The 26,872-nt window shown below is 46.7% G+C and overlaps 1 protein-coding gene across 8 annotated transcripts; it reads left to right on the top strand.

Moving 5' to 3' along the window:
• Nucleotides 1–119: 119 nt before the first annotated feature.
• YDJC (YdjC chitooligosaccharide deacetylase homolog) lies at nucleotides 120–26,268 on the top strand. 8 transcript variants are annotated; one of them, XM_027814090.2, is made up of 8 exons: nucleotides 124–459; nucleotides 3,500–3,721; nucleotides 6,499–7,332; nucleotides 11,596–11,768; nucleotides 20,453–20,612; nucleotides 21,316–21,415; nucleotides 22,381–22,558; nucleotides 24,728–26,268. In XM_027814090.2, the coding sequence occupies exons 4-8, from the start codon at nucleotides 11,611–11,613 to the stop codon at nucleotides 25,056–25,058; spliced, it is 927 nt and encodes a 308-aa protein (XP_027669891.1). In that variant the 5' UTR covers nucleotides 124–459; nucleotides 3,500–3,721; nucleotides 6,499–7,332; nucleotides 11,596–11,610; the 3' UTR covers nucleotides 25,059–26,268. The 8 variants fall into 8 exon arrangements, with proteins under 8 accessions (XP_027669894.1, XP_027669891.1, XP_027669890.1 ...); XM_027814093.2 differs by lacking the exons at nucleotides 6,499–7,332; nucleotides 24,728–26,268 and adding an exon at nucleotides 23,267–24,623 and having other exon boundaries at nucleotides 120–459; XM_027814089.2 differs by lacking the exon at nucleotides 6,499–7,332.
• Nucleotides 26,269–26,872: the final 604 nt, after the last annotated feature.

A 26,872-nucleotide genomic window follows, 5' to 3' on the forward strand; every position in this document is an offset into this window, starting at 1 on the left:
CTGCCGGGCCTCGCCTCCGTATTGGGCCACGGCTGAGTAACCTCCCCACCTGGAGCCCTGCAGCAGGAGGAGCTCATTGGGCCAAGGGAAGACGATGGCCAATCAGAGCGAGCGGCGTGGCACCTCCCAGGGAGCACGCGAAGGAGGATCGCGGAGCTTTTACCTCAGCGCTTTTACCTTAGCGCCGCCTCAGGCGGCTCTCCGGGCTGCGAGGGATTCGCGGCCCCAGGGACGGTCCCGTGGGCCGGGCCAGCGCCCGTCGGGGTTCGCAGCGCCCCCACCTCCAGGTGCCTTCGCTCCCGAGTTCAGAGCATTGTCACCCCGGGTGCCGGGCAACTCCAGCAGGCCGCAGCCCTCAGCGCCGCGGGACAGTGCTGACAGGACTCCATGGGCTACTGTCGCTGGGAGCTGGCTTTTCCCGAGAACTGGTTTATGTCGGAGGAGATAAGAGCAGGCCAGGTTTGTTACAGCAGCCCTCTCATCATCTAAGGTAGTCTGGGCTATAAGCAAGCTGGGTCCCTGACTGGCTGTTAGGGGCCTTGGGAGAAAACATGCTGCAAGTAGGACTAGTCAATCAGTTACCATCAGAGTCAGGGAAGAACAAATCTCTTCACAGTGAGAGCATTGCCAGACATAAATCAGCTTTAAGATCACTAGTCCGGGTATGAGCAATGGTCTAGGTACAGCCTCGAGCAGTCAGAATTGGCACAAATAGGTCAATCAACCTGTGCTGTTGTGTTCAGGCCACTTTGAGCTCAGAGTAGGCAGGTGGCACGTTTAGGTCTGCTCCTCCCTGCAGTTCTGGCTCTTACAGTTGGGTAAATATGTACCCATTTTGGGGGATTTACAGACAAATGTAACAATGTTGAAAAACAAAGGAAACTCATGGTACTGAACTCTCTTGCATAATATACTACTGCTCCAGTCATTTCATAATAGAGCTCCTGATGATAGGGCATAAATACTATACAAAGAACAACTAACAATAATTGCTGTTTCATTAAGCTGTAGTGATTACACCTTTGCTTTTGGATCTGGAAATTCACCTTCTGTGATTCAGTCTCTTTTGTGAAGTTTTAACAAAAAGAGGTTATTAAGCTCTATGCTGTGTTAAAGATAGTTGCAAAAATTAACATGTATACTGTCCTTCACTGGACGTTTTTTCAGACTGAAGGCCCCCCAAAAAACCCAACAACACCCAAACCACCAAACTTGTCATTTATCAATAGGAAGCAGCCATGGACAAAGGACACAGAAACTCCTCCTACACAGTCCGTTAGCTTTTGACTCTGAAACTTCTCATTGGATTGACCTGTATGTCACATCGCAGACAGTCTGGTGCATGTCTGGGGTAACACTCCAAGGAATACAAAGTAATTTAATAGAGCAAAAGCTTTTGACCATCTTAGCAGCAAGGAAACAAGTAGAAGGGCCCCTGCTTTGGTGTGTAAGTCTTACTTTGTAACAATAGTATTTTGCGTGTGCAATAGCAAAGAACTGCAGCACTGCACTTTCTGTTATAGGATGATTTAGAAAGCACTTCAGTGTCCCTGTATATCAGAAACATTGTAAGATGCTCAGCTGACTATCTCTACCACCAGTCTGGGAGTTGTGAAACTTTTTCCTACCTATGTGATACCACTTGTTTGAATGGTTAGTTTTCTTTATGCTGGCTTTGGCCCATTTTACGTAGCTACACCTACATGTAAGAAAAATCTCAGACTTAAATGTCAGGCCTGTATTAAAACAAGCTTAAGTACTAAACTCAGGCACATATGCGCACACATGCACACACAGACTCAGTGTGTTTTCTAAGGACTAAAAACTCATTTCCTAGTGCCAGAAATATAAATGTTTGTTCACAGAAAAACAAAAGATGATCCATTGATAGTCAAATGCCATATTCCTATGGTGTTCTAAGAAGCCTTGCTGTTATAAAACAACAGCTCTCATTTGCTGCTGTTGCTATAAATGGTGCAAACCCAGATGTCTGTGGTTGCCATTTTAGCCGTGGAAAATCAATCATATGGGGCTTTAGCTGGCACCTGTCTGTCTTTCTGGGAGGTCGCACGGTCTCAGTGCATTTAGTGCTATTTACATGGTGCTCCCTACAATGCTTTTCAGTGCTACTTTAGAAACATAATTGGGTTAGAACGGTTGCCAACAAAGAACCCCATCAATGCCAAACACCCATGGCAATTAACAGCCACCTCATTGCTACAGGGCCCACTATTGTTTCTAGTAGACTGCTATAAGCTACAGGTAAAATTGCCTCAGAAATTATGTGGCGGTGGACATCGGTGATGGAAACATCAGCTTTTGTGATAGGAATCTCATTATAATTCCTGTTTATGCACATGAACAATAATTATAATTCAACAGTGCTGTAAAAGGGGAGAATGTAAAACATAATTAGAATGCCTTCTGCCTTCAATCATTTAACCCTGCAGTCCTTCTGCACACTTGATTTTCAAGGATTCTGGAAACGCCTACCATTTCCATGCAGGTGCACCTGTAGGTATAACTTGGCCCTCCCTGAAAAACAGGTTTTAGCAAATTTGGCAGTGCCAAATGCTTTTAGCGTACACGAATGAGAAATCTGTGGCACAAGAAAGTTTCAGAGGATGTATGCTGGCCCAAGGCAACATATTACAGAACAGGATTTTCCTTCTTTTTATACATGCTTTAAGCTTTCTGTTTTGCTTTGCATGACAAAAGCAGTGACTGACAACTAAGGTGGCATAGCAAGCAACTCCTGGGCTTGATCTAAACCCCAAAAAAGCACTGGTGCATCTTTGGGTACGGATAGCCCTTGATTTACAGAGAACACTGCTAACATCCCCATGGTTCTTCCTCAGACTGTCACTAATCTTAGGCAAAATAGACAGGGCACAGTTGTGAAGATTGTAGTACCTGATACAAAAATAAGTCCACATGACTTCCACTGACTTTTGTCTGCACCTGGTCCTTTCTCTTATATCAATAACAATGAACCATACTAAAATCAAGGGGGTAACAGTAGAGAATCAGGCCTGTAAACGTTCTGTGTTTTTTTCTGTCTCCTCCTTTCACCCTATGCTGATGAACAGATGGTTATAAACCTCACTTCAGATCAAACATTTGTATCCATTGGCATGCCTTACAACAGAGCTCTTCTGTGACACCTAGGCATAATACAAATAGAAACCAGTAGTAATAACAATAAAATGCTGTCACCCAGGGAGAAATTGAAATGACAAAAAAAGATTGCTTCCCAAAAATTTATAGAATGACATGGTTTCTTATCATTCATCTCAAGTTCCTTGAGGACTAGAGAGACACAAAATCAGCTAGTCAGATTTTTGCATTTGGTAGATACAATGTAGAAATAAGCAGAGGAAGTAAATAAGCAGCAGAGATTTGACAAAAAAAACCCTATTAACATACACGTATTTAAATTGAAATTTTTTTCATCTGGGGGAGAAGAATTGATTTTTTTATTGCTGTCTTCTGTTTCTAGTCTTTGAGGAAGAGAGGACTTCTTTGAGAGTTCAGCAGAGTCCTGGCAATCTGTGTCTGGTAACAATGTCAGCACCTCTCAACTACTCTACTGACTGATGCTAGTCCTTCAAGAAGATGGGATCTCCCCTCAGAGCTCCAAAGGAATTATCATACATTTCCATTAAATCAGCTGAGATTTTCCAGGTGCTTTCAGTGATGCTGGGAGATGACAACAATTGCTGTAAGTGATCTGCCAGATTAATTTACATGCATAGTAACATTGCTGAGGAGTTTCTGATGTTCTCATTTGTAATGCTAGCTCTTTTGTAGAAGGAACTCTTTTGAGGTGACAAGTAATACTCATGGTTCTACAGCCATCTCTTCTTCCACGTCTGATAAAATAGGTAGTTCTCCCTTGCTATCATTTGTACTACTAGATTTTTTTAGAGGTTGCTGTTTCTTGTTAAAGCAGTAGCCTGCTTTAGTGAGTCTTCTACTGCTCGTGGTAGACTTTCAAGACATTTTGGAGGCAGTTTGTCATCTCTGGCAAAGGAGTGATACTTTGGCTAATGGGTTTCTTGGTTAATTCTACTTTGCTGATACTCATTTTTTGTTTAGGAAAAATAATTTTGTCCCCCATTTTTGATGTAAGCTTTTGAGATTTATAAGAACTCTTCAGATTACCTTGCTTCAGCCTTATTAATCTGTGCTGATAGCCTTATGCCATTGCCCTTCAGTTTTTTAAAGCCAAACATAATCTCAAGGTGTACTTTTTTAACAGGAACAAACATAAATCCAAGCTAATCTGCAAGTATTTTTTCACAGTTAGATAAAAGTGTGTCAGACTGCATTTTCAGCAGGAGACTCAACAATCTCCTTGTGACTTCTGAAAAGCCTGTATCCTCCCAAGTTCACTTTTTTTGCTTCCCCACTCCATCCCAGCAGAGTGCTTAGAAGTAGAGAAAGTGCAAACTATTTCCAGATGTCAAAAAAAACCAAACCCAAAACCCAACAAACACAATGATTTAAAATGTTATGCATTAATACTTCATATGTAAAATATAGCTTTTTTCTTTTTCTTAACATGAGTACCTGCCCCTGGTATCTTTAATTCATTTTAATGGCTCCTGATCAACATTTGTCAACATCAGATTCAGGCTTAACTCTGCTCTCGCTTAGGCAGTGTAAATTGAAACTGAGGAAGTTACTTTGAATTTGTAGACATAGATTGGAATTGCAGTTTTGATGACTAACTTTCTATTTCAGTTTAAGAATGTAAAAATGCAATGTATGTCACATCATCTCAGGCAACCTTTAAAATAATTTTGTGCTTAACGGGATTTGAAAAACTTCAAAACACCTATTTGTTTCAATAGTAGGTAAATATTCATGTAATTCAGAAAATTCCATTGAACGTCTATGCATCTTTTATAAAATCTGCCCCTTTCTGACTTCAATAAATGTGTTATTTTGCCTAGAGATAACTTCCTCTAGGTACCTTTATCATAAATACCAAAAAATGAGCTCTGGATAGTATAGTAACATCTAGAAAGGGCAAACCGAAGTCCTGAGGCTGCAATCAGGCAGTTAAAGGAGTCAGTCTAGGTTAAGCGATTAATGCTCACAGTTAAACAGCACCTATTTTGGACCCATCATTTAATTGTCTAGTAAAAGGATTCCCTGCCCCAACTCTTTCATGACCAGGCATCTTTGTATATTTAATAGACCTCAGTATCAGGCAAAGAGGCACCTTGAATAGGAATGGGCAGGCTTTACATCATCTGAAACCCAGTCAGAAATCACAGATGCTGTAGCTTAGTTCATATTCAAATATTTATTTTTATCCATGAGACACTCTGAAGGAAACACAGCACAGAGAAAATAATCTTGTGAAGAAGGGGAAGGTGAACGATTAAAATTCATGATCAACGAGCAATGCATAGGCTCACTGAAGACCGGAAGCCTGCTAGCTGTGTCGGGGAGCATTTGAGTTTGCTACTTCACAGTATGCCAAAATTTAATACAAATGTCAAGTTAATAACAAGGTCATAATGGCAAAGTTTGCCTTTCACTTTCAGCCACCTTGCTAGCACCAAACACCTTGTCAGGTATTGACATTACTTTGCACAGGTGTGAATTCATTATTTCAGAAAAAAAGGGAAAGGGAAGGTGACAAGTATACCACCTAGATGGCCTCACGTGGTGTGCAGAGGAGCCTTTTGACTCTTAGTTAGCTGTACCTGAGTTTGGGGGATTTCAACTCTTTTTGTGCAAGATGGAGGAAGCCGTTTTATGCTGTGTATTGCAAGCCACAAGTAGGAGGACTAACCACAGGATTTTGGTGTGTTTATCCGGTATTATGTGATTGGTTTTGCATCAGTTTGGAGCCACGCTCTTTGCTGCTTTTATGAGGTGACAGCGCTTGTGCCGAGGGTCACCCCTGGGCAGCACCCACCTGCTACACCCCCCCCCCCAGGGGGGGCGAGGGCAGCCAAGCCATCTGGCACGCCCTGTACTTGTGCACACCCCAGAGCTGCCCAGGAACTGCTCCCTCCACCCGCCTTCTAAGCCGGGTGCCATGGGGAAGGCCAGAGGCAGCTGCAAACCCCACGGCCAGCTCAGGCCCAGCCCTCCAGGGAGGACCCCCTCAGGGCTGCCCAGCAGCTGGGCGGGCAGGGGAACGGGCACACGCTACTCCCCTGCGCCCTCGCTGCCAGCTATTCCAGCCCCGCACACCTCCCCTCGCCACAAAATGGCGCCCGGTGCCCGGCGGCCCCTACCCACAGAGCCCCGCGGCCGCGCGCGGCACGCCGGGAGCTGTAGTGCGGGCGGGGGGCGCCGGGGGCCCCGCACCTACGGGCAGCGGCCCGCAGCCCGCCGAGCTCCCCGCAGCCGTTCTGAAGGCCGAGGGAAGCGGCCCCTTGTGTTCCCCGGGGCTGATCGTGCCTCAGAATCCCAGGAAGCCGGCCGCTGGCAGCCCAGCTCTCCTCGCCGTTATATTTCTTCCCTGCTGTTTAGGTCGGCTCAGCTCTGCCGCCGAATATCGCAGCTCAGGAACAGGTGCCCCCTACGGCGCTCTTGCATGGCACCTACCTCAGCCTCTGCAAAAGGCTGCTTATTTGCTTATCCTTTCTGCACTACACCCGGCTTCAGTGCCCTCCGTCTCCTGCCCCAGCTGACTGACCAGCCAGTTTTGTACCTGGGCTATAGATCATTTTGTGGACTGCAGCCTCAGAGCCGCATGCTGCATCGGCTTGTTGCAGGACCTCCATCTCTGCTGCAAAGGAGGCTGGAATTGGCCAAGGCATCCCACTGCTACTAAGAGGGAACTGGGACGGGTGCTGACAGTGTGGACACAAATGTCTTGTTTCCTCTGAAAACCGACCTCAGTAGAGGGATGGAAAGGCTTTAATTTAAGCATTTCTACAGAAGCCACTGAAATTCTAAGATTTTGTAAATCTTTGAGACTGGGGAAGAGGAGAAAATGCTAACATCCTGCCATTTAAAAAATGGATTTTCCTTTGTCTCATTCAAACGCCTTTTACAATTCATACTTTCAACAAAATTTCAGGCAAGGAAAAGACAAACCAAGTCCTACTGTGCTACCATTGTAATCCCAAATGAACTAACTCACTGCAGCCAAGGGAACAAGAAAAAACATTTTTTATGTCAACATGTCAACAGATGGCTTGTTGGAAGCATTAATTGTTAGGAAATGCTTTTGTGAAATACAGGAAACCTCTAAATCAGCTACTGAATAACTCAAAGTTCAGGGAAAGCAATTCAAGCCCCACACCAGTGAAGCACTTGAGGATGGAGAGAGCTGCTGCTGGCTTCTGCAACTAAGATAAGGTAGGGCTGTGTTTTGTTTCAGTTAAGCTGGGAGATGCAGCCTGTGCTTAGTACATGTCCTGGCTTATGCCACTCCACCAGAAACACTGGCCAATATTCTCATTCTTGTCTTCACTGAAGAGGAGAGACTAGCCAGAGGAAGCCTGCCTTGCCTTTCAGCTCCAGGCTGAATCTGTAAGAGACTTTCCTCCGGATTATGTGGGGGTTGGCTGCAAGCGCTGTTTTGGCAGCCAGCTGGGGTATGCAGGCTGCGGAGTAAACGTTGTGCTGGGATCCAAGGGTGATGTGGCACAGTGGCAAGATTGCTTGCTGGGGAGTTTTTGCTTCCAGTCATGGGAAGGAAGGCTGGATAAACAGGAATGAAATTGGGAAAGAAAAGCCTCCAGGAACTGCATTCAATATTTAAGAAGGATGTTACTGCTAATAGTATTAAATGCATACTAAGGTTAAGAAGGCTGAGAAGCTAAGCTTAGTCTAAGATTCTTATGTAGTGCCGCTCACCTGTGCGGAGGCAAACAGCATTGACAGTACTAGAAGAGGCAGAAAACCCCAGAGTTTTTATTGGTAAAGGCAGGAAGTACTTGTTTTTGATTCATGACATTACTTCAGGGTTTGCTGACTCCATCTGTTAAAGTAACAGCCCTCAGCAGTAAGTGAAGCCTTGGGCATATGTGGGCAGGCTGTAAGGTTCATCTCCCAAAGGGAAAGCAACTAGCAGTTGCACCAATACCTGCTTGGAGATGCCAAGGGCACTGGAAACCCTTACAGGGCATCAAAACCTTTTCTGTAACACAGGCATACAACGATTAAATTATGGAAGTGCTCACAGGAATTGCTAGAATGAAGATAGAGCTAGTTCCTTACAACATTTTAATGTGATTTGTTTGGAACTTCATTCCATATGATTTTTTCATGAGAAAGGAGTCACTAAGGGGGCAGAAGGCTGTCTCCAGCTCTCATCATGATTTTCTGTAGTCAGTGTTCATTTACATGTGTGGGAAGAGTAAGCTCTAGAAAGTGAGGGACAGCTGATGTCCACTTTAGATCCAGCAGAAGTTTTCACGCTACCCATTTCAAGGCCTATAGGGAGAGCACAGCCCTATTCTTCCGAATTCTTCCATGAATAGCATTGCTACCACCCATTCTACTTCTATCTTCCTCCTTCAAAGTATCAAAATACTCTTAGAAACAACCATCCAAATCTTAGCTGCCTCCAAAAGTGCCCTCAGGCTAATGGAAACATTTTTTTCTGCGGCAGAACAATTGGAGGTGGAGGCAGTCATTCTCCTCCCAAAGTTCTGTGGCACTTCGCTGTGTGGACTGCAATCAATGAGAGCCTAAAGATCAACAGTGCTGCAACCTGCCCCGATTCACTGAATCCAAGTTCCTCATGGAGAAACAGGCATGGAGAACTGACGTGCGGAATTAGACTCTATAACTCGAAAGTTATAAAGTAGGTATGTTTATTGCGCGCAGATGCACGGGGGATCGCTCCTCCACAAGCGTGCATACCCGAAGTGACGAACCATCTCACATTTATACAATGAACAAATGAATATTCAATTAACGCCTATACATATTCGTTACCTAAACCCTGCTACGTATGTTAATTAGCTTATCAGTCCGTTTCCTGGAATGTGGTGGTCTTGCAGGTTTGTAGGTGATTCATGTTCTTGTGACCATCCGATCTTCTTCAGGTGATTCATGTCCTTGTGACCACGCAATCTTTTCCAGCAAGGAGACTTAGCACTCCCTCCCTCTAGATAGCATTTGAATGTCTCTCATCTTTTCTCATTCTCTTTTAAATAGCCCCTTTGTTAGAGGAAGAGGGGCAGGCGTCTCCCCGTCTCCCCTTTGTTAGAGGAAGAGGGGCAGGCATCTCCTCAAAACTGTAGTTGTCACTGCACCCATGACTAGTCACCATACCCACATTCCTTAAGCAGACACATACAATCACAATCCATGTCCATTATCCCCATTTCACATTATTTCTCCATATCAGAACCACTGGCTACACTGTATGCCCCACATACAGATGTTTCATACCTCAGCTCTGGGTGTGAAAGCAGGGGAATTCCCTCCGCTGAACTGTGCTTCTTTATCTCCACAAACTGATGGTTCTTCCTTTGCTGAGAAGGACGGTCAGTCTCTGGGTGTGCCTGCACATCATCACTTTAACTTTGGGGCTTGGCTATGCTGGCTGTCTTTCAGGAATTGAATTCTGCAGAAAGAGGGAACACCTGGAGGTTTCTTTATGCAATGACCACCCAGAACTGAGAACAGGGTTGCAGCTGACATGAAAGAGAGCTTTTAGCCCAAATGCCTTTTCAAGTTACTTTGCCTTAGCCATGAATTAAGCAGCAGGATGGTCAGTCTGTTTCCACAGAAACAACCACTGAAGCCTTTTTCAACCTGTTCCACGCCAGCTGCTCTTCCAAGAAGTCCATGCTTGGCCTGGCAGCTGTTTCTTCTCTTCCTCAGCCCTCTTACCTCCATGTTGGCACAGGTTCAGAGATGGAAATTACCATCGTCCATGCAAGGGTCCCAGTCCCAGTGTGATCCCTGCTTCCTGGGACAGGTCAACAGCAGCCACCAAGACAGCTACGCTGAATCCATGGACATGTTACCCTTGCACTTTCTGAACTATCACTTTCTCCCTGCCCTGAATATTGGCTGCTTGTTTCTCCTGCAGTAGCAGGAGAGGGTGTATATTTTGGAACAGCATTGCAGACCAAGAAGGAGCATGTTCTACTTTGAGAGAACTTCATCTTCTCCTTCCACAGGTGAAAAACACAGGCCAATAATAATATATATATAATATAATTTAAAAAAAAAATCACCTGCTCAACATTTCTCAGCTACTCTGTGCTTTCACTTTAATTCTGGTAGATCAAGAATAGCTTTTCTGCAGTAAGAAAAAGCAGCAGTTCACTGCCAGGTCAAACGGGGTTTTATATGCAGCCTGATGGGGAACTGGCTTACATCCAGCACTGACTGACAGCATGCTGGAAGCTGCCCTACCTGGAGATCTGTCTGTTCTCCCTGCCCTTCCCCAACCCAGTGTCAAGAGCTGTGGGGGCTTTCTGACCAGGGTTTACTGAACTCTAAATTCACGCTGCTGGCAAACCGAGGTGGGGGAAAAACAAACAAGTGGCTGCTACGGAGATCACTAGTTGAGGGGTTGTATACCCACGGCCTTGTTGGGATGACTGACTGTGCACTGAGGCAACCGGAGCGCATGACCGAGCTCATGTCCCACCTGCAGCTACAGGTGCAAGCCTCATCTCGGGCGTCCGGGGCAAAGGGCCGCACCTGCCCCGCACCCTGCCCCGGCCTGCGCCCCAGCAGCCCCGCCGCGAGCCGTGCCGTGCCGTGCCGTGCGGCGCTGCGGGCCGCGGCCGCCAGGGGCCGCCGGCGGGGCGGAGCGGCCACCCCGGTGCTCGCAGCACTGCGGAGGCGCTGGGCGCTGCGGCGGGGCCGCCGCTCGCCGCGGGTGAGCTCCCGGCTGGGGCCGCTCGGCAGTGCCGCTGGGGGGGGGGATGCGCGGCGGGGCGGCGCGGGCAGAGCTCCGCCGCCGGGGCCAGCATCCCCCCCGGGGCAACGGCGACAGGCACCGCGGCGCGAACGGCGGCGGCCGCAGCCGCCCACACCTGGCGGCGGCCGCCCGGGGCACGGGAGCGGGCAGGAGCGGAGGTACGCACCGGCCCGGGCGGGGCCCCCTCTGCCCCCGGCGCGGCGGGAGGGCCGGGCCCGAGCCGCGCCGCCGGCGGCCGCTCCTTCCCGGTTCTCCCCGAGGGCACGGCTGGGGCACGGCCCGCGCCCCCTCCAGCCGCCGGCAGCAGACCGGGGCTGGGGGCAGCGCGGCTGCTCCAGGTGCTTGGCGCCAGCGCCAGCTCGGCGGGGAGGAATTTGAACCCCGGGCGCACCCTCGGTGGGTGAACGCAGCCAGCGGCCCCTGACCTGCCGCGCCCCCTCACGCACCAGCAGCGCGCAGGGTGCCGGCAGGCCCCGGCTCCCGCAGAGGGGGAAGGATCTGGCGCTCGCCCGGCAGGAGCGGGCAGGTACGGCGTGTGCCAGGCGGCCGCACGCAAATCCGGCTGCTCCGCAAGCTGTGAGAGAGCGGCGGGCTGAGGTGGAGCAGGAGGAGTTAGTCAGGGGCTGAGTCACGCTTGGGTTCGCCCCCGTTGGGCCTGTCTTTTCCTGTTTGCTTGAGATCGGCAGGCTGCTGATTGTCCCGATTTTCCCTCTTTTACTTTTTACTAGGGATGACCTCTAAGGATGCTTCAGGTGAAGTTAATAGTAACTGGAGATGACTTTGGCTATTGTCCTCGGAGAAACCAAGGCATCGTGGACTGTTTCCTGGCTGGTGCAGTATCTAATGTGTCCCTTCTAGTCAACGGAAGTGCTGCAGCAGATGCAGCCAAGCTGGCAAGGAGGTAAGCTACTTTATTTAGCTCCTTCATGGTCAGCCTCCACAGGCTAGCCACGGAAAACCAAGCCTGCAAAATCTAGTATTTTGTAGCCCCAGTATAAACACTGTATCATAGTTCAGGCTGGTATAAGAAAACTGGATTCCAGGCATATTTGCTAAGACTCTTCATAGGAAAACCAGTGACCTGCCAACCTGCCAACATAATGACTCTTTCTCTGGTATTAGCCACTGCACTGCACCTCTTTTTCTTCAGGACAGAAAGCCACTTACACAATTTGACTAGTAGAGTTTGGGTTTGTTGGCTTTTCTTTTCCCACCCAGAAGATGCAGCAGCAGCATGAGAGTTCACACTATATACCCAGTCCAAGCTGCTACCCCCTAAAACTACTGAAGGCACAAATCTTTAAATCTCATTTAATCTGATGAATTTCAGGCAGGCTGACTGCAGGGTCAGCAGGGTTCACCGCAGAATCAGGGAAAGGTGTGATTCTGCAGGAGCTTAGTTATAAATTTGGGCAGTGGAAGACTTTATTTTTCCACCCCAGAAACCTTTTAAAAAAACATCTCAGTATTTCTGTTAATTATAGGCTTGATGAATCCATTTGTAAAAAATGCATACATAAAGAGAGGCACAATATCTTGTATGTACCACCTTTACTCCTTGACAAACTTTTCAGATGTTGCTGGTGCAGTTGGCTCTGTAGCAAATCAAATCCATCTCATGGACTAGCCCAGCAAATCCTGTAATAGGAAGCATTACTTGTGTTTAGAAGGTAAAACCCAGCTAATGCTTCAGCTCCAGTGTGGGCTGGAGTATGTCCTGAAAGAGAGAGCAGGGTTGAAAAACAATTTAGGAAAACAGAAAAGGAAAGGAGCTGTACTGGTACCATGAGAACGGAGACCTTATACTTCAAATACAGTTGTTGCAGGGGTCACTTTCAAAATTCATGCTGTCCTTGTTCTCCTTGAGCATCTCTCCCCAATTTGGCCATGATTTTAGGGGTACTTGGAAGTTGCTTGTAGCTTCTTTGGTGTTGGGTGGCACAGGAAAGCCAGGGTGCAGCATTAGTGGCAAATTTGTCTTCTGTTAGAAAGGTTAGACATCACACACAAACACTGAGAGAGGAACTGCCTCTGGGCTTGTCAGGGGAGAGACAGAAAGACACAACATTGTTGAGATACCTAAAATCCTGTTAATAAATGAAACAAATGAAATGTAAAACACAGAGATAAAGCCAGCACTTCTCTCGGACACAAAGGCACCATGAAACCCTTTAAGCTCCAATACTCTGGTGATGTTGTCAGCTATTTTAGCTGTGGTCTTTAGCAGGCTTTTAAATATAGAATCCACCTGGCCTCATTTCCATAGCCAGAAAGTAGGCCATGTAATCAGAGGTTTAAAAAGCATCTTTAAATCCAGGTCGTGACATTTGTAGTGACAACTGATATAGGTGTGAAAAGCCAGCTTGGAGGGCAGGCAACAGCAGAAGCTGCAACCTGCTGCTATGATTTCATTCTTTTGGGGGTCAGTTTGGAATTGTAAATGTGAATGAAATGAATTAAAATCTATTTCTAAGAATATAAGCAGGGTGACTTTGGGAACATCTGTTAGCACTGAAGATGAACAGCCCAGGTTGTGCAGTTCCTCATTTGTGTAACTCTCTGCAGCTGTGTTCAGCCCTACCCACACACGTGGCAGGCATTTGCAGGTTTGGGGAAAAGGGTTGGTCATATTCTAATGCAAGCCCCACTTTAGCTGTTGCTAGTGCACATGCACTTAATTGGCACCTGTAGCTGTAAACAAACTTCTGCCACCCCTAAGATATTTGTACCTTTATTGCAAAGGTTCATGAAAACTCTTTTTAGACACAGGGGTCTAAATAGGTCAGACTTACTAGAAATGTCATTGAAACCTCCTCATCTTGTGATGCAAAAATGGGAAAGTATCACTGTTGCTTGACTACCTTGCCCACTGTTATTCCCTGTTCCCCCTGCTCAGTGTTGTCTCCCATCCCACTGAATATTGAGGCTTTGCAACATTTTGCTTTTCATGGAATGAAAGTCTTCCCTGTTTTTTTCTCCCCATGGTTGTCTCTCCCCACCCCCACCCCCCCCCCAGACACCCAACTAAGCAAGTACGATATAGGTATACACACGTGTATATGCTTAACTCCACAGCAGACATTTCAGCCTTGACCAGTGGTGTAAGCAGGAAGACTGGATCTAACAACAGCTGAGAGAAGAGGCTTGAAGCAAGTAGCTTGTTCTTTCCTGTGGTGCATTCCAGTGTTTGGGATTGGCCTTTTGCACACGTGGTGCCAGGATTGTCAGAGTACTGCACAGTTTCTGTGGCTTGTGGAGATTATCTGGGTGGTTCTTGATTAACTGTCTGTGACCTGGTTGCTGGTCACTTGAGCTCTCTCTCCTCACCTGGTTTTCAGTTAATTGGACACAGGCAAAGCTAATTAGTAACAAGACAACTTTTCTTGCAGGATAGTCCTTCTTAAGCACCGCATGCTGCCCTGCGATATTACGACTCAGCATCCTTCAGAAAGGAACACAGTTCCTCTAGAATGTTATTCTTCCCTTCATTTTCACAATTCTGTAGGCTTACGAGTACACCATCTGCTGCCCTGTGTTTTGATTAGAATCTTTGGCAGAAATGTGATGGCAGTCAGCAGATCTTTGTACCAGCTCTAACACAACCTAATTGCAAACCAGCAGAACCCCAAGCAGTGAATAATAAACCTTCCCCAACATCTAGGTTCTGGATCTTGGACTTTACTCATTCACTGTCACAACTGGGCTAAAAGAAGGGACCCACGCAGTTGCAATTGAGTATTAGGACCCTTCAGGCAAAAAAAATTTAAATAGTTTCAGCAGAGGCCTGATTCATCACCAAATGACAAACTTATTGATAGCAACTGCCAGAGCAGTCCATAACCAGAACAGCAGGCGGGAGAACAGACTTCCATTGTAAGGATATTTTTTATTTTTTTTTTTTGTAACTCAAAACTTTTCTCTTTATGGGGCATAGTCAGACTGCGACTTCCTGGTTATCCATATAATACGATCTTGATTTTCTATTTATCAAGCCCCACCTTGAAGTCAGCCACTCTTCCTGGTTACTCCAGAGCCCTTCCCAGAGATTGGAAGGGTTATTTTGTTACCTGAAATGAATAGGTTCCTTAATTTTCCCTTAGAAATGTGGAAATAGTAGAGACACCTAAGATTGTTTGCTGCCATATTTTCCCTCCTTTTTAGCAACCAGCTCAGTTGCGACTGAGTATTAGGACCCTTTTCCAGATGATTATATCCAAATACTTGATGAAGAGTGACATATTTTAGAACACAACCTCAGTCTTCCTATTTTTTTGCAGTTTAAATACTGAACATCAGCTACACAAAAGCTGAAGCCCCCACAACAGCTGGGTACATTTAGCAGAAGAATCTAACAAAACCACATTTAATTGCTGTCTATGTTTTCACTTCCTTTCCCATCAACACTAATTGCAAAATGTGTGTGCAAATTGTGACTTAATTCTGACCCTCCCAGTCAACATCTGAGTAATCTAGAAGATTCTCAGGCTTTCTCATCACCCTTTTATCTGACTGTTAATCACATAGCAGACAGTTCCACTGTTTAACTGTGTTTGGATTAGGGGTGGAGTCCAATCTGAAGCCTTAAACTAGAATCCCAGATCATATTAACTTTACTGGCAACAGCACTTTCTGCTGATGTAAGGGCACAGGAGCTTCAGTTGATACAAAGATGTAATCAAAAAGAAAGTCAAGTCCCTAAGCTATGTTACAGTACCAGTTCTTAAAACTGCAGAGGCTTTGGAGTGTTTCTTCCAGCAGAAATAAGTCCTTAGCAGTAATGGAGCAAGACAAGGTGCTATTTGATGCAAGATGGTTAGATCTTACAATTTGCTGAAGGGTGAAATTTGGGGCGGGGGGCCTCAAAGTATGCAAATGCCAAATGGAGAAACTAAAAGGTGCATAAAACACAACTTTGCTTTGTCTTGCTTCAGGTGCTTGGATGTTTACTGAAGCAGGATGGCTAGATACAGATATTTATATGAGGCTCTTAATCATGTCACACTTGGGATGAAACCTGATGAACCAGTAATTTCCCAGCGAAGGATACAAACAGGGTGTTGAAGGTGGGATCTAAATAGTGATGCCACTAAGGAAACGGCTAAGTGCCATGTTTATGGCACAGCAAGACAGCTGGGACTGTGCTTGGCAAATCACGTAATTCCCACAGCCACTGCAACTGCTCCCAGGAACACAGGGACTGCACAAGAGTCTGTGCCGTGGCCGGGCAAGGACCCAGGGCACTGTTACTCATCCACTAAACTCAGAAATGTGCAAAGTTGGTGGGCGCTTTACAGAGTGATTCAGTATAGTAACAGTCTCCAGGGACCCTTTACTGCTAAGGATATGAATGAATAGGGACTGCACAAAAGCCCATTGCCTCAGTAGAGACATTTGTTCAGAGCACTCGTGTGGCAAAACAAGCAACTACTTGAAAAGGAAGCAGTTTAGCTGATTGTATTTCCCCTCTATTTGATAACTGAGGGCTTGCTGACTCAGAAATCTTTCCAGACTGAATTCCTTGTTGCCCCTTGTAGCATTTGTTGTAAGAGTGTCTCCATATCCCCCCTCCCCCAGGGGATGCTGAGCAGAGAACCATAGAGCAGGGCTGGCTTTAACAACCAACTTTGTCTCAGTGGGAACAGCTCACTAACGGACTAATCTTAGCGGCTACAGAAGCTACTGGCCTGAACCTCTTCTCAACAAGCTCACAGACAGCCCAGTCTAATGCTGCTTATGCTGCAGGAGCACACACTTGTAGACACTGTCCTTTGGCTTTATCAGGAGTGAACTGAACCCTGGGATTAAATCCTGCCTCACACCTGTGCATTCCCCAGGGCAGTGGGACAGACTTGCCAATACCTAAGACATGGGCCTCAGAAAACAGATTGTAGAAGGGTCATTGCTCCTCAAAACAACACCAAAAAGGGCTTAGAGACAGCAAGCGGATTCCTCAGCATAGTTTTGTTTTGGCAATAGTAGCTATTACTGTAGTGCTTTTATTGCAGAAACTAAACTGTTGGTGAAGTTCAATGCCAATCCTTTTATTTTGAATCTTGGGTGGAGCAATTAGTGGTTAGACTTGACTAGCAATGACCAGCAGGGCTCACCCTGTCCCATCTATAAAGGACTTAAGCAGAGTGGGTATGAGGCCAAACCCACAACAGCTGAGCTCTGTGCCCAGTGTGGCATCACATGCTATAAGCGGCTTGAGCTGCTGGTCTCTGCTTCAGTATTGCAGCCAATAAAACAGCAGATACTTTACAGTCCTTGAAAAGTGTGTTTGTGTAGCAGAAACAATCAACTGTTCTCTGAAAAATGGGCCATTCCAGGATATTCCCATTGACCCATGAGTTTTTGCACATTTATGATTCCCCCATCTCACTGTAAGGAGAGTGAGTGGCTGCATGGTGCTTGGTTGCCAGCCAGGTTAAACCATTTGACTTTCCTCCCTTCCTGTTTTACAATACAGCATGCCTTGGCATTGCTCTTCAGTTGCAGTAGCTACATTTCAGTGGTGAGAGGCATTTGGGAGCAAGAGTTAGTCCAGTGTGTATAGTAATCAGTGGGGAAAAAAGCCTGTTGGTTCAGTCTTAAAGCCTAGGCCTCTGGTTAGGACAGAGCATGATTGGAACCCTGTCTCCTAATGCACAGGTCTCCTAATGTACAGCCCAGGTAATTGCTATAAGGCTTTAAGTTTTGGTCTTGTTTTCATCTCAGGATGCACTTAGGACTTCAGTACTCATGCAGTATCAGGACTGTTAGGAATAAACATGGGGCAGCAAGACATTTGGTGCCAAATAGGAGCATCATCTGGCTCATCACATCCAGAGGAAACACACGGTATTTAGGTACAGGCAAATGCTAGCTAGCAGCAGAACCCTGCTGTGCCCCCTGCATTGTCCTCATTCCCAAATCCTTACAGCTTTCCCAGCATGCCTTCTTCTGTGCATCTCCCACAGTTAAGTGTTCCCAAACAAGTTTCTCACATGCTGTGTTTTGATTTTGGTTTCAGTCCCTGTATCCCAGAGCCATTAAACACTAACAGTTCCTCTTTAGATGCTTCAGCATGGACAGTCTGTCAAACCAGCTAAGAGAAAACTATTAAGATATTCAGCTGGTGTTAGCCAAAGCTCCAAAACATGCTCTAACGTTACAGTGAGAGTCTCCCCTTACAGTGAGAACAAGGCCAGCTCTCTCTGCACTTCCACATTCTGCACATTCCCCAGCTCTGGGGCTGGTTTCAGCTCAGGCTGAGGAGCAGCTCTAATGTTACACAGCACAGTGCTTGGCTCCTTGGTGTCCCACACCTGTTGGAGGGGCTTGCCTTTTCCTGGAAATAGCTTCCCTTGCAGCACTTGAGGCATTGCACAATTGGAGGTAGTTCATTCGATGCTCCTGGGAGACAACGCTGAGAGGCTCAGCTGTTCATTTCTTGCCCTCCCACAACACATGAGAAGGAGAGTGCTCAACAAAAAAAGTCTTCCATCTGCTGATTCATGGTAACACATGAATGCTTTTTCTTGCAGACAGCAGTGGCTGTGGTACAAATAATACTATCAGCTGACGCAGTCAGAGCTCCCCAGAGACATGATAAAAAAACTGGGGAGGACTTCTAAAAAACCAAAGCAGAACCACAGGCTCTCCCTCTACCTACAGGCTCATGCAGGGTATGCACAGGTCACAGGGCAGGGGGGGAAAGCTTTCCTACCACAGCACCCCATCTGCACTGTAGCTGCCTCCTGCCCTGCCATTAGCTGCCTGCTTAAGGGCCCCCACTCCCAATGACAGCATCTTCCAGCTCTCGTACGAGCAAGGAGTTAGTGTGCACATGTCATGTGCTCAGGCCACATGTAGGAAAACCAGAAGAACATTTATCATCAATTATATAATCAGGCCCTACTGCAGACAAGTCACAAATCAGAAAAGCCAGAGAGGACCTTTGTCTCCACAGGCTGTTTTGCTCCATTAAGCGAACATTCAAGCTCCCTAATCGCACAATGGACTGGAAGGACACGGACTCATTTTGTTTCATAGAGCTGTCCGTACAACTTGACTTATAACATTTATGTCTCTGAGAAGCAGCAGTATCTAGCAATGACTACGCTATCCACCTGGAGCACAAGACATGGAGGAGCCAGGAAAAAAGACTTTCAGCCCTGCAAGGCCCAAAGCCTTAGGGCCTGAAGGAGCTAAATGACTCTGACTCGGTCCAATTCATTCACAATCCTTCTGTCTCCAGTAACTTGGTGCTTCACTCGTCAGCTTCAGGGCAGCAGACAGAAGGGAAAGATCTGTTTTTTGCACACTTTGCCTACATGGAGATTGCTTTTGTTTTCCTCCTTGTGGCACAAGGACTGTAACAGGGACAGACCATGCCCAGTTTTAGCAGCTTCATGCAGAAGTTCCAGGAAGGATTTAAAGCATCACAGACTTGTTGCCTTAAAATCAGCTCTGCACCATGACTCAGACCGGGCAGCACAGAAGGAACACTACAGTTCTGTCATTTTCTTAGTGGGTCAGCCAGAGGCTACGGGTTGTCTTGGAAAAAGTTTAAAAGCATCATTTTGGCTACTGATTCTGAGGATTTCTAGAAGTGCTAATGAAACTTGGCACAAATCTGAGCAGTTTTATTGTAGGGGGAATCCACAGCACAGACCAAGAAAGAAACACCAGCACTCTGCAAAGCCCTGGCCCTGTGGCTGAGAGGAGCTCTGCACACACACTAGTTCCATAGGTTTGGTTTTTTTTGTTTTTTTTTTGTTTGTTTGTTTTTTTGTAATATTGCAGAGCATAACTAGTTAATAAATTGTACCCTTGTGATTCCTTAGCAAGGCTTCACACTTACACTGCAGACCCCCCTGCAGTAATCCTTCCTCTGTGCCAGAGAGATGCTACTTTGTACAGCTTAGCCTTGTCACTCATTGAGTGATCATCCGCACCAGTAGACAGAAATCTGGCTGCTGTAAGCAATTTCAGCGGCAGCCTCTTGGACCAGGAAACTCTTAAACTCAGACAGTATTTACACTTGTAGCCTATGCTGTTGCCATAACAGTTGTCTTGGGCACTGTTTATATATGACTGGATTCTATTTAAGGGCAACTTTAGAAGTCGTCAAATAAAACTCAAATGCAACATCTTTAACAGGGTTAACAACTCAAAGGAATACCTAGCAAGGGCTAATGAAGTGCTTTAGAAAAGGGTTGCAAGGTCTAGATTTTTCTTTTAGTCTCTAGTGACCGCAGGGCAGTTACCGGTACCATGCAGTTACAGCATTTTAATGCAGTTAAGAGCATTTAGCTTGAAATACCTTGTGGCTGCTCTCTCCACAGGTCAGGGTAGGAACAGAGTTGGGGGAATCTCACACTGGCCCTTAGAAGACTGCACAGGGTTGTTACCTGGAAGTGTCCTACTCTGGTTAATGTCATTCTGCTTTCCTTTCTAGAAGGGCAGATATACAAAGATGTACTCCATTGAGTACAGCACCACTTTTCAGATCAGTCTAGATCTTTGACTGAAGCTCCTGCTTTGGCCACAGGAAGGAAGGTAGAGGTGCAAAGCTTAACAGATATTTCATTCCTGTTACAGACACAACATCCCAATAGGCCTACATGCCAATCTCTCTGAGGGCTCTCCTGTCTGTGAGGTACTCAAGAAAAACTCTTCTCTGCTCAACCAAGACGGATTCTTCCATGGGAAAATGGGATTCAGAACAGCTCTATCAAAAGGTCTCCTGAACATGTCAGAGGTAGGAGAAAGCCACATACCACCACGCAACTTGCTTTCCTGATACAGATCAGCCTGCACTTATCCCAGTACGTAACAGCTGAAGAGCTTTCCCAGGTCCCACCTGTGAGTAAGCTTACAGATGAATTTTGACTGTGTTGCCTGGGCAGCTGGAGCTGGCTTTTGGGGTCCTGAGCCTAATTCTGCCAAGACTCTGCAGCCTTTGAGAACTCATTCTTCCCTGCTTCAGTGCCAGCATACACTAATGTCCTGTTGACTATTTATCTGAGGGGGCAGAAGAGGCATTGGAACAGATACTTACAGGCTTTTCATCACCTGGTGAGAGGCTTTTGTTCTTTTGTCAGGGAGATGGCTGGTTTTGCCCCATGAGCAAGAATGAATGTGTTCAGGTGATCAAAACTGCCTATGGGATATAAGCACCCATTTCCCCATTCATTTTAAAGGGAAATGGGCTAAATACTCTATGTGTTTTAGAAAATCCCAGTATCAGCACCATCTACATAACCAGTACCATAGAGAGACCCGCACCTAGGGGAGGTTCTGGGCAACCCAGCAGCATTGCATGTCCATTCATACATCATAGCACTCTGTGGCTCCCAGGGCCATGTACTGAGTACCAGTCAGCACAGTCTCCAGCAGCTCCTTGTGCTCTCCTGATCTCAGCCTGCTGACAGATCTTGCTCTGACCCTTCTCTGCTGTGCAGGTGAAGCAGGAGCTAAAGGCCCAGGTGGAGCTGTTCCATGAACTGACAGGTCACCTACCTCCTCACATGGATGGGCACCAGCATATCCATGTCCTCCCAGGTAAGAAAGGAGTCCTCTTCTTCCCGGTGACAGCAGATGAGAGAGTCAGAGTCTCAACTCAGAGGGGACTCCCCATGGCATGGCTCCCTGTTTGGGCAATAAACCTCACCATGAGACACTTGCTCTACAATTACCATTTTCACCTGGCCCAGTTAGGACTGTATCCCCCAGGCCTGAATGGGCTGCTTGGTGACCTGGGTCTTCCTGTAGCAGTGCAAGGGGATTAATGGCACAAATGGCCCAGGTTATACCTTTTCCTCCAAGGAAATGAGGTGATCATTCACCTCGGTAACCTAATTCCATGCTCCTGGCCACAGGGAAGGAGGCAGACCAGAGCTAGCAGCAGACTGGCCAGTTTAAACTGGAATGCTTGAGTTTTTGAAGTTGGTAGCTCTTCCAGGTGCTACAAGAACTCCATCCTGTCAGTTGTGTTTCCACATCAACCTGCCTGCAGGTCTCAGCATGGTTTACAGAGATGACCAAGTCTTTTCTGTCTCCATTTTGCAAATAAGGTGCTTGTGGTACAGAGGTGGAAGACGGAGTGAGCAGAACACCCCACACTTCCCCACTCCTGCACTCAGCTGCCTCTGAATGACATCACTCTTGGCAATTTACCCTCACCACAAATCTGGCTGTGCAGGGGCTTGATGAAGAACTTGCTCCTGACAGCGCAGTCACCTCTGGTGCACTCTAGGACCAGAGTCGCTAACGTAGAAGGGGTTGCTGGGCTAAATGCTCAGTGCTGAAGTAAAGATAAGGCACCCATAGCAGCTGTTGAGGGAGTCATGTTTCCAGTATAGAAGGGGACTCCCATCCAGATGATGGAAAACCATTTCAGCAGAAGATAAGGCAAATGGGATTATATTTTCTTAAACATAGAAAGGAGACATCTCTGTGCTAACAGCTTGCAGGGGACACAATGAGCTGTTTTGATTCCTGACTATAGCGTCTGTTTTTACTTACAGAGGTCAGGCATGTATTTGCAGAGGTGTTAGAGGAATATGGGATTAAGTACACACGTGTCCCGATAGAGCCAGGCCTTCAAAACTGTGACTGGATTCCACCATCCCTGATGGACTTTTATCTGGGAGTAGAAGAAGATTCTTTTAACACAGTGGATGTGTTTACAAGGCATGGAATAAGGTAAGACAGGCATTACTCATCCTTTCTGTAGTAAAGCTTTAAGATCTTATCAGTTCCCAATAGCATCTTTTCAGAATGGAACACCCACCTTTCTCTTTCCGGGCTTACAAAAAGGCTCAGGACTACAAAAGTGCTGGGGGCACTAGGGTTTAATAAGAAGTTTTGTTTGAACAGAGATGACTCACTTCTCACCTGAACAGAAATGTTCTTCTCAGGGTGTGTTTCTCAGCCTTTCTAGTGATGCTGCATTAGCCTGGCATCGGGAACGGTAGGAGGCTGAAGTGCTGTATCAACACTGGAATTTAAAAAGTATGATCGAGGGAAAGTTTTCAAGAAATAACTTTTCATCTCCCTGCAACAGTGGAGAAAGGGTTTTAAGTAGCAGGGAAGAGACTCCATTAGAAACAAGTGTGTGTTGTTAAGGGGAGGCAAGATGCTCAAAAGCTTGCAGTGCCACAGCTCTAAGCATGCAGTCGTGTCAGTGTCCTGCATCTCAGAGGCCAAACCCAAAAACCTCAGCCCTGTACCCTTTTCTTAAAAGCCCGGACAGTGTTTTATGGATGAAAGACATTTCATTTGAGACCCCTGCAGTTACTTGTCCTTTGAGGCAGATTTCATTACTTTCTCAGTCTACTGGAAGTTTGTTTTTTGTATATCCATTATTCTGAACTCTAGCAGCATGCTGGCATTCCACCCTGCTCTTTCCAGCCAGAGCACATGGACTGCACTGAAACAGCCCGTTTCTGAGGGAGAGAAGGGCACAGCAACTCACACAGCAGTTCATCAGGAGAGTGTAACCCTCCTTCTAAGGCAGTTTTACAACAGGGACAGTGCAGGGGAGTTTAGTGGAAACCCTGCATGCTCCAGGGCTCCCCGTGCTACTGAAGGGGCAGGGCTGGTGTCAGTCTACCTCTGAGAAGCTGCTGCTTTGGCGATCCACCTCTCCAGGGGCGCAGGGAGGAACTCGTGGGGCTGCCTCCAGGACCTGTGCATTTATACCCACCTGGCCCACAGCCATGGCCACCCGGCTTGGACACACTCTGTGCTCCAGCTCATCTCCTGGCCTCAGGGAAGGCAAGGAGGGACAAACTTACAAAAGGAACATGTAACATGAGGAAACCCAGGAAAATGAAGAGTGTGGTCAGCTGAAATCATCAGGAACCCAACTCTGCAACTCAGTTTCACCATCCGTGCAAAGAGGTACCACCTGGAGTCCCTGGAGTTCAGTTTGTGATGCTGGAAAGCACACAACTGTGCTGACTACATAGTGATGAGGCATTAGCAAGTTTAGCCAGTTTACAGTTAAAAAAAGTTACTTTTTCTTCTCCTAAGTCAGGCAAACTTCTCAAGAAGAGCTGAGTGTTCAGCTGAGCTCTTCCTTGATGCAGGTAAAGGCTCCAGCCTTGGTTTCGTCCAAAAATGTTTTCATTCTGCCCTCACATATACTCTTGCACCGCCCTCCTGGGCTCCTGAGTGCCATGGTAGAAGAACAGAACTTTGTAGCTGGACTTGAACAAAGAAATGTGTTAAAGTTACATTAAGAAACAGCCTCTAGCTGGTGTCCTCTTAGCTGTATGGTCTTTAGTAGTAAGATTTCATCCAGTGTTTTGTCTTTTGTTATGGCTCTTTGATACATTCTAGCAGAATGCTTTGTTAGTATGGTTTCCATTTTATTTCAGTCACTTTTCCTGTTTTCACTTAGCCAAAGGTTACTACCTAGAGGTGGTTGTTGTTCAGCTTTTGATTGACCTAGTAAGTTATTTTGACAGTGTGGCCTTTCTCAGTTTAGCTCAGCTCTCCCATTTTGTGCCATCAAAATGCACCTGTGAGCTCACGGACACCAAAGAACCCTTGTGCAGTGACACAGTACATGTAAATACAGTAATAATAGCAGTACTGGTACTGGGGCTTTGCTAGGACTTTCTGTCAGACTGAAGAACTGCTCCTTTAAATAGTATCCTGGTTTCAGTAAGGAAAAAAAAAGCATTACTGGCTTATAGTTCTGGTTTTACTTTTGTTTATTATTAAAAGTTTTAAAGTCTCTCCCCACCTCCCCTCTTTCTATCTTAAGTTTTAGGTAAATTTTGATTCTTGATCCACTGGCCGTAACACACTCTTTCCTAACCACCTCGTTAGCATTAATACCAGCGTTCCCTCCTCTGGCTACAGGTGGCCAGACATTTACATTGGTTTAAGCACCATGGGCAAGAACATGTCTGTCAGTAACATCTGGAGCGCCATCGACACAGCCATCGTGGAGTTCACATCCAAGGCTCCCTGGCCCGCACACCCGACACCACAGAGCAGGACTGTAACGATTGAACTGATGGTGCATCCCGGGTACCCCAGTGTCCCACCTGTCGGCGGCTGCGGGGAAGGACCCGATGATTTCTCACAGTCCTGGGAGCGCCTCCATGAACTCCAGACGTTAATTAAGCCAGAGCTGCAGAGCCATTACAAAACCAGGAACATTCAGCTCTGTTCATTCAAAGATCTTTAAGTAGACAAATACACATACATACATTTATTTACGCTCTGAAGACAGGCAGTTGCTAACGTCCTGAGCAGCCAGACCACCGTTATCAGTGTAATACCTGGAACACCTCCTGGTACAACTGATGGGAGCTGGGAAGAGGAACACCCTGCGAGCAGCTACAGGCTGTACCCCAGAGCCACAACTGGCAGCTTTTAGGCCTCACCATCTCCTCTGACCATGACAAACCTCTTCCTGCGTCACCCACTCGCACACTGTTCCAGTGCAGCACAGCGGCCAAGGCAGAGCCCGCCTCCCAGGGCTCAGCTCCTGCCAACGCAACGGCGAGCAGCACACAGATGTGCTTTGCTATGAGACCCAGCAGCACACTAGCACCCTGGTGGTTCCAATCGTTTGGCTTTTTGGACTTACCTGCAAAAAAAGAAACATGCTGGGGAGCAAGTGCTGCTTCGGAGCAGCTGCTGGGTGTAGGTTGCCCACGGGAGGCCTGGCAACCTCCAGCGTATGGTTTTCTTTAAAGCAGTCATGGTCCCTTCCCCTCCACACATACCTGCGCAGTGCCGTGAGGGGAGCGCAGGGGAATGCCACCTTCGGAGCGGGGCTCTGCTCAGAGCAGCTGGATCACAGGTTTAGCACAGTGGTGTCTGCAGCCATAATCCACGCGCAGCCTCAGCCAGCAGTAATTACGGCTTTTCCTATTTATGTTGCCCATTGGCATTTAAGCCACCATAGGAAAGTAACATCAGCTACAGCCCCTTCAGAGAGGCTTTTCTATTTTTTTTTTTTTTTGGATGACTTTGCAAGAACAGCAACTGTTGACCCAGCTGCTATTTCAGTAACTGCTGCATGTGAGAGCTCACCAGCAACTGTTCCTGCTCTGCCCACCGCCTCTCAGCAGGAATGCGTGGGATGGCTGCGTACCAACTGCAAGCGAGTTTTCAAGTGGAGAAGATCCTTGTGTTTGGCCATTTTTACTCCTGTCATTAAAGCATTCGAACTTCAACAAGCCGTAATAATACTGATAAATTTCACTGCAGCTCTGTCACTCACAACTTTCAAATGGGAGCAAAATATTTGAGATTGTTTATGCTCATTTTCTGCACAAAAGTGATCTATTTATCATAATCATTTTTGGTTAACCATTTTTTTTAATATTAACAGTTTCAGTATGATCAACATTCTTTTAAGTGAAAAATAAACTCAGGCCTTTTTCTACTGTAATGGTTCAAGATGCTTTTGGTTTTAGTTTGAGCTGGAGAGCAAATGAAACCCACTCCCCTACCTGCCCCGCCGCGGCCACCTGCGGCACGCTGGGAGGCTGCTGCCTTCCTGTCACTAGTGGGAACTATCTGACCTTCCCTGTTAGACATCCGAGCAAGTTTTTGTTCTGTACAAACATGAAAAACAACAACCAGGATGCTTTAGAAAGTATTTTCCCAGGTTCTTTCCTAAATGATTGTCACAGAATTAATCTAATATGTGACAAGTTTGTTTCTAAAAAAAACCCTTCTCCTGTGCAAGTCCTACACCGCACGGCCAGGCAGAGGGAGTTACCTGCTGGAGGGGCTGCAGTTCTGACGCTTGTCCCACCGGTGTGTGACGGCCCTGCTCCGGCCACCCGGTGCCCGAGCACACCCCCCCCGAGATAGCAGAGCGGCGGGGAAGAGCTGCAGCTCCCGAGCGCACTCGAGCCGTGAGCGCCACCTAGTGCCGACGGCGCTGCGAGGAGCCGGACGGCAGCTCCAGTGGTTCAATACAGATCTCAGCTTTTTATGTAATGCGACCATATGTTGATGGATTTTGTTTTATACTTATTTTTA

Source organism: Falco cherrug, chromosome 1 (genome assembly GCF_023634085.1).
Source record: "Falco cherrug isolate bFalChe1 chromosome 1, bFalChe1.pri, whole genome shotgun sequence".
NCBI classification, from domain to species: Eukaryota; Metazoa; Chordata; class Aves; order Falconiformes; family Falconidae; genus Falco; species Falco cherrug.